The sequence below is a fragment of the Suricata suricatta genome, chromosome 1 (assembly GCF_006229205.1).
Source record: "Suricata suricatta isolate VVHF042 chromosome 1, meerkat_22Aug2017_6uvM2_HiC, whole genome shotgun sequence".
In the NCBI taxonomy this organism is placed as follows: domain Eukaryota; kingdom Metazoa; phylum Chordata; class Mammalia; order Carnivora; family Herpestidae; genus Suricata; species Suricata suricatta.
The window spans coordinates 44,477,138-44,492,167 of record NC_043700.1 but is presented as its reverse complement, the minus strand read 5'-3'; the positions used below and the strand labels follow the sequence as shown (position 1 = coordinate 44,492,167).

The 15,030-nt window shown below is 37.5% G+C and overlaps 1 protein-coding gene across 3 annotated transcripts in view; it reads left to right on the top strand.

Moving 5' to 3' along the window:
• KCTD9 (potassium channel tetramerization domain containing 9) overlaps positions 1-15,030 on the top strand; it is a 40,531-nt gene that overhangs the window by 11,571 nt on the left and 13,930 nt on the right. For all 3 annotated transcript variants that reach the window (XM_029938001.1, XM_029937985.1, XM_029937994.1), the window contains 8 exons: positions 510-631; positions 3,700-3,743; positions 7,145-7,241; positions 7,875-7,933; positions 8,136-8,264; positions 11,808-11,875; positions 11,963-12,058; positions 12,970-13,119. In XM_029938001.1, coding sequence (XP_029793861.1) covers positions 510-631; positions 3,700-3,743; positions 7,145-7,241; positions 7,875-7,933; positions 8,136-8,264; positions 11,808-11,875; positions 11,963-12,058; positions 12,970-13,119 — 765 coding nt within the window. The remainder of the gene's footprint in view (positions 1-509; positions 632-3,699; positions 3,744-7,144; positions 7,242-7,874; positions 7,934-8,135; positions 8,265-11,807; positions 11,876-11,962; positions 12,059-12,969; positions 13,120-15,030) is intronic.

The following is a 15,030-nucleotide window of genomic DNA, read 5'->3' as shown; positions in this document are numbered from 1 at the left end:
CGAAGTGGGAAGTTGTTACCTTTCATGTGGCGATTGATGTAGTAAATGTTATAAACAGTAAATCATTCCTATTTTTAAAGTAAACGTTCCCCATAACGTGAAAGCCACATCATAAAGACTTCATAGGTCTCAGGCACTTTGCTAAGCACATCCTACGCATTAATTCATTTCATCCTCATGACCTGATGTAGGTGAGACTTTTATTTATTTCTGATCAAAGCAGCAGAACCCTAAAGAGGTTAATTTCTCAGGTCGATACACAGGTGTGGGTCTGTCTTTGGAACTGGAGCACTATTTAACATACAGAAGGTTGTAGATTGTTTTCAGGCAGAGATGATTTCTTACACTCTAGTTTTGGATTTCCGCCAAGATTCGAAGTTAATAATCGCTCAAAATCTTCTTTTATTTGAAGTTTAATTTTTAGTCTTGTTTACAGTATGGTAGTTTATAATTTGTAATTAATGAAATTCATTATGTGAGTTGTCCAAATTAATCTGGTGTGTTCACAGGTGGTTGCTGTATATGGAACGTTATCTGATTTGCTTTCTGTGGCCAGCAGTAAACTCGGCATAAAAGCTACCAGTGTGTATAATGGGAAAGGTGGACTGATCGATGATATTGCTTTGATCAGGTAACCTTCGCCTTTTTATAAGCTCTCTACCATGTTCCCTCTGCTTGGTGGTGATACTCTGCTGGTTCCCTTAAGAATACAGAATTTTGGGGATGCCTGGGTGGCTCAGTCAGTTAAGCAACCGACTTCGACTCAGGTCATGATCTCGCGGTTCATGAGTTTGAGCCCCGCATCGGACTCTGTGCTGACAGCTCAGAGCCTGAAGCCTGCTTTGGATTCTGTGTCTCCCTCTCTCTCTGTCTCTCCCCTGCCAATGCTGTCTCTGTCTCTCAAAAATAAATAAATGTTTAAAAAAAAAAAAAAACCACCGGATTTTGGCAAATGATTGCCTAAAATTTGCTCTTTGGAATTTAAGTAATTTGGACTTACACCATAAGATACAAAACCCTCTATTCCAATATCCTGATAGTCTGTCTGCAAAGATCACATATGGCTATAAGGAAGTTTTTTCTTCATGTTATTAGAGATGGATTTCATAAGACATACAATTCAGAGGGATCAGAATTTATTTTATGTATCACAAAATTGATGTATGGACATTAATTCATGGCTTGATCGCCTCTGAACATGTGTTTTTGTAAGATAAACTTAAAATGTTGATTCTTCTCTACTTGTTATAAAACTAGCCCTCACAGAGAAGCAGGCCAGTTTGCTAAATGACTAATTTACACAAATCCAGTTCACCAAAAATCACTTGGAAAATGACCAATTTGCCACGTTTTTTCCAAGTGTTAGTTTCACCACATCTTTTCCACCTCTTTTCCCACTGGCCTAGCATTTGGGTTTGGCTAGTATCTATTTGACATGTTTCAAAATTGAGATGCCTAGAACTTACCGAGCTTTAATCTCAAAAGACCTGTACTTTCTAATGTTCGAATCTGACGGATCTCTTTAATTTTATATGCTACTGCTTGTTGTTCCATTCATTTCCTGAGAACAGTTTGAATTTGATAAACCTTATCAAGAGCTACTTTGGGAGCACCTGGGTGGCTCAGTGGGTTAAGTGACAGACTCTTGACTTTGGCTCAGGTCATGATCTCACGGTCCATGGGATTGAGCCCTGAGTTGGTCTCTGAGCTGACAGCACAGAGCCTGCTTGGGATTCTGTCTCTCCCTCTGTCTCAAAATAAATAAATAAAGGCCTACTCTGGTAAAAACCTGCTAGATAAGATAGAGCTTTAAGTAGGGTTAACTCACCAGTGATCCATCCACCACAATAGTGGGGGTTTTTTTTGTTTTTTTTTTAATTTTTTTTAATGTTTTATTTATTTCTGATACAGAGAGAGACAGAGTATGAGAGGGGGAGCGTCAGAGAGAGAGGAAGACACAGAACCGGAAGCAGGCTCCAGGCTCTGAGCTAGCGGTCAGCACAGAGCCTGACGCGGGGCTCGAACCCACGAACGTGAGATCTGACCTGAGCCGAAGTCGGAGGCTTAACCGACTGAGCCACCCAGGCGCCCCCACAATAGTGGTTTTGTGTTTGTTGGGTTTTGTTCTTGTTTTTTAAATACCCTAGGCAGATTTTATCTCTTTAAAACAAATGTTAGTTCACCTTGTTCCATCCTCATGGGATCATAGAATTTTGGAGCAAGAAGAGGCTTAAGAAGGAAGATAAGAAGGAAACAGGATGTACTGACTCAATGCCACTTACATTGTATTGACTCTTCTCAAATCACCTCATTTAATTGGCAAAGAAAAACGGGTTTGTTTTTTTTTTTTAAGTGATGGTATGACGATAATGATGGGCTAAATCACAGTAGTATACAGAGCTTAGTTTTCATTTAAACTCAGGGCAGAATGACATTTCAATATAAGATACTGCCTTTGAGGGTAATCACTTCTAATCTCTTCATTTTACAAATGAGGAAACTGAACATCTGAGAATTTCAGTGTCTTACCCAGACCATACAGTTTAGTAGTTGATTTTTGTTAATGAGAGGAAAACAAGTTTCCATGCTAGTCTTAAGAGCTAACTTACACGGTGATGGAGCAGAATAGATTATAGACTGAATTAGCTTTAAAATCCAAATCAATGAGAATTTCCTAGTTTTTCAGCATCTTTCAGCTTCTTTCAGTTTCAGTGGATAATTGTGTCTCATTGTTGAATGGTTTGCATCACCCTCAATTTCTCCTTAACACAGCCTCTGCTTCTAAGAAGCATTCAATATATTCCTATGATGTCGTGTGGGAAATAAAAATTTGTACGACATGGAAGGCCAGGACTGAAGCCTTCTAAAATATCTGCTTGATTAAGAATCTGTGGCTCACAGTGCAAGCTCTGATCATTTATTTACACTGATGCTGAGCTATGTTGAGGCATGGGAGGAGAATATACTCTGGAAATCTAGAATTTTGGATTATGTGCACTCGTCTTACATTCGGGGGGGCTGGTGGGTGAGTTTTTATAGCAGAGTTATACTTGCAGTTATATTCTTCCTAAAGGTAACGTGAAAATCCATTTTGATTTCAAAAGCACTGAGCAACTGATGATTTAGGAAAAAAACTCCAATAATTTTTTTAGGGTTACAGAATTAAAGTAAAAAACGAAGAGTTGGCCTGTGGCTTTAATTGTATCAGTAAGAAAGCTGAATTCACAAAAGTTGCAAAGTGGGTTTTGGGTTTTTTGTGGGTTGGTTTTTGGTTTTTTTGGGGTTTTTTTGCATTTCCTTTTATTTTATTCTTGAAAGAGAGTGCACGCACACACACGTACACACAAGTGTGGGGAGAGGCAGAGAGAGAGAGAAAAAGGATTTTAAGTAGGCTCCACACTCAGCTTGATCCCACGACCTGAGCTGAAATCAAGAGTCGGATGCTCAACTGACTGAGCTGCTCAGGCACCCCGGTTTATTCCATTTTAAAAGTTCTTCCATCTATGGGATCTTATTTGAATTTAAATCCAAAGCCAGTTAAGAAATTAAGTAAAGCACTGGAAACTTTTTCAACTTCTTTGTGATATAGATGGATAGCAAAACCTGCCTTCTACGTAATTCTAAGGTATAGTTCCTCTAATCGATAAATAATGTGATTTCTGGATTTTGATGGTGGTTTTTAAATTTTGATTTCCCCAGGGATGATGATGTTTTGTTTGTGTGTGAAGGAGAACCATTTATTGGTAAGTGACTTCTCTAAAAGCCAATTTTGTCTGCCAAAATGAAAAAGATGAAATGACAAATATTTTACATGTACTTCCGAAGCTTAATATTAAAAAGGATCTTGTGGCAGTATTCAGATATCTGTACCTTTTCTGATTCTAAATTGGATGTCTGTGTGCTGAACTAAATTTTTAATTTGAATTCTATTGTCATATTTTAGTATGGATACCTCATTTCTTAGATGCCTTTAAAATGCTCTGGAAGTGCACAGATCATCAAATATGACATGATAAGGTAGTTTCCATTTTAGAAACTACAACTTTTATTTTGAAATGTTCACCTTGATAATAATTGTCAAAATTTCTGGGTTATGTTACAGATTTTTGAGTATTTTATGTTATTATTTGATAATCATCCATAGTGGTCAAATCCAATCAGTCAACAATGACTTGGTATCAACCATACACACATGGACACATATTTAGAAGAAAGTCATGCATCTCAAAAGAAAGAGCCTAAGTCTTAGAGGACATAACTGGTCTTTGAGTATGTGATGTATGTAGTTCCATACAGTCTGATCCTGAGTATTAAATGATTTGTTTAAGTCATCACAGTGATTGTATTTGATGAGTGGATAGTGGTAGTTCTCAGGAGCTTCACACAAGCTGTTGTCAACTTGGAAGTGAGTACCTGCCTCTCTGACTCGGCTGTATAACGACGAACACACATTTTTCCGCCTCTCGGATCCATTAACTTAACAGAGTGGGTAGCAGGCAGTGGTCACTGAGTTGGTTCATTGCACACATACAAACAAAACAAAAAGTAATCAATTTGTGTTTTTGTTTTACTGATTTGAACCCTTGGATTTAAAACTATTTGGTATGTTTTCATGCTCTGTGTTTACTGCTGCCTAGATTATTTTACATTTGGCTGATAGAAATCTCTTCAACCCCTTTTAATACAGCTCCGTTGGTCTTTGATGACTTCCCTATTATCTGGAATAACAAGGTGTACAGCGTAGACTTCTGTTGCCAGATCAATATTTTTTCCAAGAATTCTTGATTCTTTCAGTAGGAACTGTCATTTCAAAACACAGTCTGAGTGCCAGACGGGCTCGCTCCTACTGGGTTCATCATTTTTACTAGGCTTTTTGGGGGATGGAGTTAGAAATACCTAGCTAGCTAAAGATGAAATGTATATGGAATAATATCATATGGTCTAAGGTTGTAAATACTATATAAAAAGAGAAAATATGAGTTCATACTCATACTTTGGTTTATAATCAGGATTTTAAGATTTTTATGTAACTTCTTTTGTCTTCAGTTGGTTTTCAGGGACATAGGAAAAGACAGAGTTATATCACATAAGCACTCCTTTACCTCATCCCACACAAAACACAGATAAAAGTGTCAGTAACGATTCCAATACCTTCAGTACCAATAGGATTACTAAAGACAGTTAGACATTTTTTGCATATGCTCATTCCTTTCTTCCCTTACTTTAAAAATAATTGTATTGCATTATCAGATTACATAGCTATTATATCTATACTCTCTCTCTCTCTCTTAAAACTGTCAATTAGCTTTACTCCCAAGTGTATTTGATGCTTACCTCCAGTCCTTATGTTAATGCCTCCAGTGGTCGTCTGAGACTTGTTCCCTAGTAGATTCCTTGCAGAGAAGTTCTAAGACGAACAATGGTCTCTGACATCTCACAAATTAATAACAATTTGTGGCTTCTATACTTGAAAACCAATTTGGCTGGATATAAAACAATATGTCAAAACTGAACAAATTGCAAACTTTAATTGTATATATTTTATAGTATACCTCAGTTAAGGAGCTTACAAAATCCTTGGTTCACATTTTCTTTAAATATCTTAACTATGTTTATCTTATTCTGACATAAGATATTGGTATCCAAAAAATCTGATCTTTTATAATGATCATTTTTCCTAGGTCTCTCAAAGAATTATTCTTTAAAACCAGTGATTTTAGTAAACTCTGGGTGTTCTGGGTTGATTCTGTGTGGTATGTGGTGGATCCTGTCAATAGGTATTTTCTAATGTTCTTTTAATCTCAAAAAAGGTTTTCTTGAACTTTACACATTTATTTTGTCCCTTTGCTTTGATTTTCTTATTTCAGGACTCCTATTTTATGTATGTTGGATCTTCTATGCCTGTCTTCTGTATTGGGATCTTCTCTTAAACCCTTTTCATCTCTTTCTTCATTTCTTAATTGATTTTTAAAGCTTTCCTCCTTTTCAGCTTTTTTTCCCTTATTCTCTCCTGTGTTTCTTCTAGTTTAATCTTCATTTCTGAATTATTTTTGTTTCTTTGAGAGAGAGAGCACACACAAGCAGGGGAGGGGCAGAACAAGAAGGAGAGAGAATCTTAAGGAGGCTCCATGCCCACTGTGGAGTGTGACATGGGGCTCAATTTCATGACCATGAGATCATGGACCTGAACCAACATCAAGAGTTGACACTTAACCACCTGAGCCACCAGACGCCCCTGAACTGGTTTTTTGTTATAGTTCTAATTCTCTCCTGAGTTCACTCACCTCATTTCTGAGTTTTGTAATTCTGGGTTATGTTCTTTCATATTTTGTATTATTTACTTCTATGACATGTTTGGAATATTAGATTATAGGTTTTATTTATTTTGTGGGCATTTCTTTCTGGCACATTTTCATTGTCTAGAGATGTAATTCTTTAAAAATTTTTGTATGGGATTTTCTGTTGCTCATTTAACATGAAATTCATTTCCTTAACTTAGGAAAGGTGGGCTGGCCCAGGAAAGGTTTTCTAATTTCATGACTCTAGAGTTCCATTTTCTATGGTTTTTGTGAAGTATAGAAATATATCAAAGTCGCTGTCTGATATATTCTGGTTCTGTTAGACCTTTTTGCCTTTTATCTGGACTCCTTTTTCTTTGGTCACTGTTGTCTTTCTGTTCGACTCCATTCTTTTTCCAACTTTTTATCTTCATATTGGGCTTTGTCCTAGAAGGGATTTTTGGTTGGTAGGTTCTGAAGGTTCATTTCCAGCCTGCTCAGCTCTTACTGCAAATAACTTGCATCCATTTCCACATCCAGATGCCCCTTCCACTTTCAGTATGCTGTTCTCAAATAGACTTCCTGAGCTTTGAAGTGAGTACGGATTACTTTGGAATTCTTAGGTTCCTCACATAAGGAACCTGTTGTATCTCTTGGCTTCTTCCTTCAAAGATGCCAGTACCACATTGCTCTTCTACCTTTCAGCGTTGGTGTGAATATTTTATCACCTAGTTTTGTCCTAAATGCTCTCTGTCGGTCTCTGGTAGCTCTGGTATGCTTTTATGTGTGTTTTTAGTGCAAAAAATCTGTGCTCTTGCCATCTTTCCCAGTTCCCCAATCTTAACTTTTTTTGTTGTAATTTCTAGATCCTCAGACAGATTCTAAACCGCCTGAAGGGTTGTCAGGATCTCACACAGACTGGCTGACGTTAAACGTTGGAGGGCGTTACTTTACAACTACACGGTAGGTGCATATGAATGTGTGCCTGTGTGTGTGTTGGGGGTGGAGGGGCCACCATCTAGTGTTTGTTCTTTCCTTCAATTTTGCTGATTTCCTTAGAAGACTCTCCAGTGCTGCTTAGAGTACTTTGTGATCTTAAACCATTTTTTAGAAAGTTTTTTAAAGAGTCGAGAAAATGATTCACAAAGAAAACATGAAGGGCATAAACATGCTTTGTCGATAGCAAATATTTTAGAGTTTTAGACCATGTTTCTTAGATGTCAGGTAATATACATGCAACCCAACTAAAAATCAACAATACTGAAATCTGTAGTGACTACAACTGCTTATATTGAAGGGAGAAGAAAAATGTGAGTTTAGGTCAAGAATATTGTGCTATAATAGCTTGCTAGGAGGATAGATGAGTGTCTAAGTTAAAGGAAACTGGAACAGTATTTGAGTCAAAGGAGGGGCCAGATGAGAAGGGATCTTGATAAATGGCAACTTACTGCACGTTTTTGTTCCCCAGCGTCACTCCTCCCAGGTTATAGCATGCATCTTTCTGAGAGAGCAACTGGGATCGAGTACTCTCTTGACTTAAATATGTTTGTTTATAAAGACAAATGGAGAAATCAATTTTTTTCCCTGAATTCTTAGGAGCACTTTAGTGAATAAAGAACCTGACAGTATGCTGGCCCACATGTTTAAGGACAAAGGTGAGTGCAACACACTGTTTTCACATGTTGTGCGATCTGTTTGTAGCTGTATTGACTTAACACTTGTCCTTCTGGACTCTTTAATGGTGTCAATATTTTTACAGGGTAAAAACTTACGAATATGTCATACAGTTTTTCTTTGTAAATTTCTAACTTTGTTTTTTGTTTATGGGGGGTTTTCGTCACTGAAATGGTGACACAGGTGTCTGGGGAAATAAGCAAGATCATAGAGGAGCTTTCTTAATTGACCGGAGTCCCGAGTACTTTGAACCCATTTTGAACTACTTGCGTCACGGACAGCTCATTGTAAATGATGGCATTAATTTATTGGGTGAGTTTTTACTATGATTTCTCACATTTTTGTGAGTTTAGGTTATTTAGTTTTCCACTTGCTTAGTACTATAGTATATTTTCACAAAGTAGAAGTGTATCTTTTCCACTTTTGAAACTCATATATGTTTTTGAATGTAAATAGATACAGAAACAGAGGCACAGATGGTCTTTGTGTATATGGGTGTATATGTCTAACCCATAAATTCTGATTTTAGATTCTAAATAGATTTAGATTTTACCATGAGGGACTTTAAAGGATTTTGTTTTTAATTGAAGTAGGACAGTGACTTGACTTCAAGTTATGGACCTTCCCATTATATTGAGACAGAATCGTCAGAAGGGAAAATTCTACTTTCAAATCATGAGTTGGATTAGAAACTCAGTTCTACAACTTGCTAGAAGATTAACTTGGGGAAAGTCTCTCTGAGTGTCCTTTGAAAAATGAGTACTAAGAATCTGCTAGTCTCTGACTACATCAGAAGATGTCCACACCAGGGAGATGATGCCAACCAAAGCTCCTATAAATCAGTTCAAAGCTGATGGGCCTCTAAGTGTCTACATTTGGTCCGACTTGCTAGGTGCTGGGCGGCGTGGTAATCGCCAGTGCTCATTCTCCCTCAGCTTCCACACATTGTTGCCATGTGGGTGTGTGGACCTAGGGTGTCAGAGCCTTGATTTATTTTTTTTAATTTTTTTTTTAAATTTTTGAGAGAGACAGCATGAGCAAGGAAGGGTCAGAGAGAGAGGGAGATACAGAATCTGAAGCAGGCTCCAGGCTCTGAGCTAGCTGTCAGCACAGAGCCTGTCGCAGGGCTCGAATCTACAAATCATGAGATCGTGACCTGAGCTGAAGCTGAACGCTTAACCAACTGAACTACCCAGGTGCCCCAGAGCCTTGAGTTTTAAAGACAAGCTGGAAATCTAAAATTTTATGTGAAATCATCTGACCTTGAAAATGCTACACCAGAATCAGCCTGAGCTGGTGGCAGGGGGAAGGGTAGCTTACAATCTCTATAGACAGATAACACTCAGTAACTTTTATTGTTGCTGTATTAAACTTTGTACTGCCTCGAAAGCTTGCCCATTGCTAAAAGTGACCTTACGTGACCCTTCATCTGGCTCCATGCCTATTCATAGCAAATTCTTGTTGCTTTTTTGTTTTTCACCTTCTGCCAACTGTTGCTTAAAACCTTGTATAACCTATTTTTTATCTTAGTCATCCTGCAGAGATTATCATTAGAAAAATAAGCAGCGGTACCCTCTTATACAATCCTTTGCTTTTCAGCAACTAGATCATTCTGCTACTTACACTCTAGTGGCCCCTTTTTTCTCCTGGGGACATTTAAACCTCACCGAGGATGTCCTGTGGGCTCTTTGATGCTTCCTGGTTTAATTTTTCTTTGGATCACTGATAGCATTTCATATCCTCCCTGCCTAGGAAATAACATCAGAAGTACACACCCATGCTATCTCAGACTCCAGTATTGCCAAACTATGTGTTTTTCAGGTTTCGTGGCCATTGTTCTTATTTACACAGTTGTTCAGTGAGCAGAGCTCTATACTGGATTCATTTTAGAGAGCATCACTTCTAAGTAGTGCAAAACCCATCCAAACTCAGCTACAGGGTGCCCCCAAGTCATTGTATGCTTTATAATCATCAGTACTGACTTACCACCCTTCTATTTACTTAAATGATCTTATTTCTTGCTCTTCCTAATTTGTGCTTTCATCGGTGAAAATACTTATTTTGCTTACTTTCATTCTTTCGTTTTCTGCCTTTAGTGTCCCTCACTTTTTCCATGTCTTCCTTTTCTGCTTGCATTTGTCTTCAAAGCCTTCTTCTGATTTAAATCCTCTTTTCCTACCTCATAGCTAAATCTCACTTCAATTATTCTGTAACTTGAGAAATTTTCAAATTCCAGTATTTATTTTCCTGAAGTTAACATAAATTTTCTGAACTGTAGTTTGATACAGCAAAGAGAGATGGTCTTAAATGTCAGAAAATGTACAGTGTAATAATGACCATGGTGATCATTAATCAAGAAGCTGCCAGGTGCCAGGCATTATACCAGCTAATATATATGCCTATCTCTTTTAATATGTCTGTCAGCTTTGTGAGTAAAGTAATAATACCCCCATTTCACAGATGGGAATGGGAACTTTAAGAGAAAGGGTAAGTAGCTTCTCTAAGACTAAAAAGGTAGTAAGTGGCAGAGCTGGGATTCAAATCTGATTCTTCCTGGTGCTAATAGAAAATATGCTAAATATTCCTTCCTTTTCTCAACTGTCCCTCATAGATGCCTCTTGTATTTATAAGGCTTTTCTGGAAGTTTCCAAGGTTATCTTCTGAATCTAGTAGAAAAAAGTCCTTCCTGTATCCCTTGGCGGGGGGAGGGTGATGTAGGGGTTCTGATTGACTCAGAGAAGACCTTGGCAGACCGAGAGCAAGGCCCACAGGAAGCCTTTCTATGGTGGGTTTCCACCAGGGATAGATACGAAATACGGCTGCCCCTTCCTGGGGAATCCAGAGAGAAAGTCACTCTGGGGTGGACTGGAAAGTGCCAGAGTAGCTGTCTGAGTAGTGTGCTGTTCATCAGATGCCCTTTGTTTTGTGACTGGAATATTAGAAGTGGACCTACGCCTTCCCTGAGGAGGTCCTAATCTTCCCAGATGACTGCTGTGGTTTTCCGTGTCTACATGCAGTTAGCCTTATTAGCTTGGAACTATTTCAAGGGAGAGATTATATCTCTTATTTTCTTTATAACTTTTGAGTAGTAACCAAATTTTTTTCACAAGTAGACCCAGCTAACTTAATGACTGAGGTCTTCCTTTGAAGGAAAATGGATTCCAAATTTACTCCCAAATACACTGATGAAAATGTTTAACGGATGTAAGAAAATATAGAGTACATACTAAGTCACCTAGAGAATGTGGAGATTTTTTTTTCAAACCAAGTTAAGGAAAATAAATGGTACATACAATCTCTTCTGTCATTTAGAAATCTTTTTTAAAAATTGATTCTCTTCTAAGAGTGGCTTCGGAATCATTCTTTTTGCTTTTATTTTGAAGCTAATTTCGTTTTATTCATTTCTACATTTTTCTGATTAAGTAAAACATATTTGTGACAAACCTATTCAGATCTCCATTGAAGAAGTCAATGAAATGTTTGACTAGGTGAACTAATCATTTGTTATTAGGCTCACAATCAAATCTGTAGCAATTTATTTAGGAATTTGTGATAGTAGGAGTTTTTCTTGTAGCCTATTTAAGGTGATTTTCAAAAAATTTTGAAATCTGGAACATTTCATTCTAATTCATCAGTTGTCTGTGTTTTCCTTTGGCTGAATGTAAACTAGAAAAACTTTGTTTTACAGTTATTTTTAAATATCCTGTGTACCTGTTCTAAACATTACTTTTTTTCTATATTGATGGATAGTCAACTTGTTGAATTTCCCTTTTATTGTGAGGATTTAACAAATAATTCCATAAGTATTAAAATGAATAGTTTTCCACAAAAGTCAACACGATTTTATTATGATAGGTGTGTTGGAAGAAGCCAGATTTTTTGGCATTGACTCACTGATTCAACACCTGGAAGTGGCAATAAAGGTAAGGCTCTTTCTACAGTTGCCAGCATTGCATTTCTTGTAGCTGTGTCCCCAAAGGCTCCACTGATTTCTTAATATCTTTTTCAAGAATTCTCAACCACCAGAGGATCATTCACCAATATCAAGAAAGGAGTTTGTCCGATTTCTTCTAGCCACCCCAACCAAATCAGAATTGCGTTGCCAGGTAATTAAAGCAGACTTTTACACGAGTTATTTGTGTCAGCAAAGCTGTAAGTAAAGTTTTACCTTCCTCTAGGATTTTGTTTCTCTTTTGGAACATAACCTTTTTTGGGCAAGATAGAATTTAATTATGGGTTATGGCATTGATCCCAAAATGGTTAGCAAGAAAAGAGGTGTAATAGCCTTTGTTATTATCTAATATGCCTCACGTAGCAGTGTTTGAGTAGTGCATAGAAATTGCCGTTATTAAAACATGGAGTCAATTTTTTTGTACAGTGGTTATGTGTGGCCAGGCAATGGCAGATACTTCTTATGTATTATAGCACTAGAGGTTTTAAAAACCACAATACTCGCTTTTTAAGAATCATACTATCTTAGGGTTGCCTGGGTGGCTCAGTCAGTTAAGCGTCTGACCTCAGCTCAAGTCATGATCTTGCAGATCGTGAGTTCACATCCCGTGTCGGGCTCTGTGCTGACAGCTGAGAGCCTGGAACCTGCTTCGGATTCTGTGTCTCCCTCTCTCTCTGCTGCTCCCTCACTCACACTCTGTTTTCTGTCTCTCTCAAAAAAATAAAATAAAAAATAAAACCACCTTGAATTATTGAATACTTATAAGATCTATATAAATAATACTTATCAATACATACATGGCCAACAAATGACTCCTTAGAAATTTCTGCACATAAATGAGGTATAGCCAGCCTGCATTCTAATGTTACATTTAGAGTTTCTTTTACTAAGAATCCATTAAGGACACTGATGTTACATCTAAGTTCCATCTAATCATGTGTTCTAGTAAACCCCAAATGACCAAGCTGCCAATTGCTTCTAAAAAACTTGATGATTAGCTATAGTAATTAAGTGTGACAAGACAGCTGGTTTAAATTTTGTGACAATTTGTTTTTTTAATTTTAGGGTTTAAACTTCAGTGGTGCTGATCTTTCCCGTTTGGACCTTCGATACATTAACTTCAAAATGGCCAATTTAAGCCGCTGCAATCTTGCACATGCTAATCTCTGCTGTGCAAATCTTGAACGAGCTGATCTCTCCGGATCAGTGCTTGACGTAAGAATCCTCATTAGTTACAAGAGAAAATTAAATTTTTAGTCTGCTGAACAGTCTCAAAGAGCAGAAATGATCTCTCTCTTTCTTACTAGAGCTTTTACTTGAAAATGGATAATAAAACCCAAGACCCTAAAAGTGAAATGTTGGTTTTGCACCTTTGATATCCGTCAATAAGTGAAGATCTGAAAGATTTAGCAACTAATAAGAAATTAAATCTTGAAATTAGATCTTGATCTCCTTATTATAGTATACTTTATCAGAGCTTCTATTTTCAGTGAAAAATTAGTAGGGTAAAGCTGAAAATCTTTGAAATCTTCTATTCAGCCACATTTCTGGAGTGGGGGAAAAATTGCTCTAGAGGTATTTGGCCAAGATATTTTGAAGTAAACATGATACGTGTCAGTCTGTGTAAGTTAACACCTCCATAGCTCTCTTCTCTTTATGCCTTTATATACGTGTGTCTGTTAACATGTGTGTGTGTGCATATATATATACATACGTACGTGTGTGTGTGTGTGTGTGTGTGTGTGTGTGTGTGTATATATATATGCTTGACCCTTGCACCACGGGGGTTAAGGGCACTGACCTCTGTGCAGTTGAAAATCCACAAATAATTCTACTCCCCCAAAATGTCATTACTGTTTGCTGTGGACCAGAAGTCTTACTGATAACATAACAGTCGACTAGCACATATTTTGTATGTTATATGTATTATACACTGGATTTTTACAATAAAGTAAGATAGAGAAAAAATGTTAAGAGAACCATAAGGAAGACAAAATACATTTACAGTATTGTACTGTATTGATTTTTAAAAATCTACGTATGGGGCGCCTACATGGCTCAGTGAGTTAAGCATCTGGCTCTGTTCTGCTCAGGTCATGAGCTCACAGTTGGTGAGATCAAGCCCTGCATCAGGCTCTGTGCTGAGAATCCCACTTGGGATTCTCTCTCCCTCTCTCTGCCCCTCCCCTACTCACATGCACACATGTACATGCTTTCTCTCAATAAATAAACAAATGTTAAAAATAATAAAAAGTCCACATATAAATGGACCCATGCAATTCAAACCAGTGTTGTTCAAGGATCAACTGTAAATGTGTGTGTGTGTATGTATATATGTATATATGTGTACACACAGGTATATATACACATATATGTGTGTATAGGTCTGTATGTGTGTCTCTACATATGTATGTGCATGTGTTTCTGTAACGATTACGTGTGTTACTTTGGGGTTAGAGGATACATGCAGAACCAGCAGTGAAATGTACTCCTAATAACTTCAGGTTCCTTAATACCAAGGCCCACGTCTATGTCTTTTGAATTAACAACACCTAATATAGTACATTGCTTTAAGTAGTCGTTGAATAGATGTCTATTGACTTTTATAATTTTAGTTTTATCCATTATTTGCAACCTATTTTTCCATGAAGCTTATAATATCAGATCTATAACAAAATCTGTCAATATACATTTCCATTATTTTCCCTCCCCTTGTTCCATAAGGAAGGACCACATCGCTAGCAAAATGAGTCAAAGACTAACAGCACAAGGAAAAGGTTGGAAGGACCTAGTCTTTATCATTATTATTATTAATGTTCACATGTTTTGAGAGAGAGTGTGTGTGTGCATGCACAGGGGAGGGGCAGAGAGAGAATCGTAAGCAGGCTTCGTGCCAAGCAGAAGGGGGCTTGATCTCATGATCATGAGATCATGGCCTGAGCCAAAATCAAGAGTAAGAGGCTTAACTGAGTCACCCAGGCACCCCAAAGGACCTAGTCTTTAAATAGTGAGATGTCAGGAGATCACTTGTTTGGCTTTTGTTAAGGATAAAACAAACAAAGATAAGAAGACAGTCAGGGTCATTCAATAGAGCTGGTTTTGAGTTCTGTTTAATTATAGTAATAC